General features: G+C 36.4%; 1 protein-coding gene across 1 annotated transcript; it reads right to left on the reverse strand.

Moving 5' to 3' along the window:
* Positions 1-392: 392 nt before the first annotated feature.
* Positions 393-1,546, reverse strand: LOC129571653 (uncharacterized; the record flags this gene model as incomplete). The annotated part of the gene is made up of 2 exons (XM_055451468.1): positions 1,530-1,546; positions 393-1,263 (listed from the first exon to the last, which is right to left on the reverse strand). Coding segments are annotated over exons 1-2 (888 nt in total), but the record flags the coding sequence as incomplete, so codon positions are not given.
* Between the last annotated feature and the right edge of the window lie 118 nt (positions 1,547-1,664).

Consider the following 1,664-nt stretch of genomic DNA (forward strand, 5'->3'; position numbering starts at 1 on the left):
AGATGAACATAAACACCATCCCGGTCCATCACGGTTATGTTAACACCACTTAACAGCATTTTTTATATAAATAGTTGACATATGTCATATGGGTGTCATATGAAAGGTTTTAAAATGGGCGTGGACATGGACACTATATCCGTCCATCATGATGACCATGATGGACTTCATACCATTTCTACATAGGTATAGTCAATATGGGTATCATATGAAAAGTCTTGGAACGAAGATGAAATAAATACCATCCGGGTCCTTCATGGTTATGGTAACATCACTTAACAATTGCAACATTCCATCCAAGTGATCTATATTTTACATTCTACCGAAAATGTGCGGAAAAGTTCGTTTTACATGGTAAAACATTTTATTTGGTTTTTTTAAAAATTATTTACGATCATAATGTTATTAACATTATTGGGCAAGATATTGCTACGCAAGCTGTTGACAATTAGTACAGTATGACTGAATATGCGCTCACCGGAAGACGATGTGGCTGGAATACAACTGATTCTGGCGAACAATTTAAATAGTTGTGGGTACTTCAATCGATTTTCGTTCCAATAATCGGTAACATTGATTTCCAGTGAGTTTACGTCCTCAAATAAATACTTCTGTAGTTCAGACATTTGCGTTACGTCACTTTGATTTACATTAAACGAGCAAAATGAACGAAAAAATGGGTGCACTTTTTGAACCATTTCGTCGGAAGTTTCTTGCTGCAGACCGGCGGTTCGGGACACATCAGGAACTGGACCTGTGCACATCGACTCAATTTTGTCATGGATAAGTTCCAGCTGTTGCGGCGACACCGACGTCGATGGTAATCGTTTAAATTGTGGATTCAACACAGTTGCGATTTTGTGTCTCAATGTGGGTTTGAAATATTTTTCTCTGCTGAGGTAATAATTGAGTCCTGCCGCTTTCATCTGTTCGATTATAAACCCTGGTCTCTCATCAGTATTACTGGTGTCTGGCTGAAGATATATCCACAGTTCAGCAAATATTGGCCAAACCAATGAAAGTGTCTCGTATTTTTCACCTTCTAGGCGAACAGTTAGATCTTTAAAAGGCACCAAAAACTCGCTAGTCGCTTTTAACTCATCAAGTTTTAATGAAGACATCAAATTGAAACAAGTTAAGTTTGTGTTGGCACGTTGTTTCTCGTAGAGTAAAGTATACAGCTTATAGAAGTGCTTTGCTATGGCTAAAAGCATATTGTATGCGTAGACCTCCCATCGGATTTTTACGAAATATCCGGAATTTCTGTACGGAATTCAGAAAAATGTCGGAGTTTGTGAGCAGAATATCCGGAAAAATCCGGATTCCATTAAATATCGAAAAAAGAAGAATACATAAGGATCAGAATATACTATAGTATATCGAATATGGTATTATATGAAATGGGTGGACAAAATTGAATTGCCATAAAATAAATGAGAAAGATATGAAAGAAAATTGAGTTGAATAACAACATTCGGTCTGTGTTTCGTTCTCTGAATCGTGATGTTGCGAGACATATGGATTTTTACATCCTTAAATCACCCATGTTCAATTGAAAAATCTGCTACACTATGAAAATTTGGTAAATATGTTCTTGAGCGACGTGAAAACCGATAAATCAACAAACAATTGAATCACACCTTATTGTTTTCACTAATTCAATA

The sequence above is a fragment of the Sitodiplosis mosellana genome, unplaced genomic scaffold (genome assembly GCF_009176505.1).
Source record: "Sitodiplosis mosellana isolate CC-2019 unplaced genomic scaffold, AAFC_SMos_1.0 Smas_scaffold_3040, whole genome shotgun sequence".
Taxonomy (NCBI): Eukaryota; Metazoa; Arthropoda; class Insecta; order Diptera; family Cecidomyiidae; genus Sitodiplosis; species Sitodiplosis mosellana.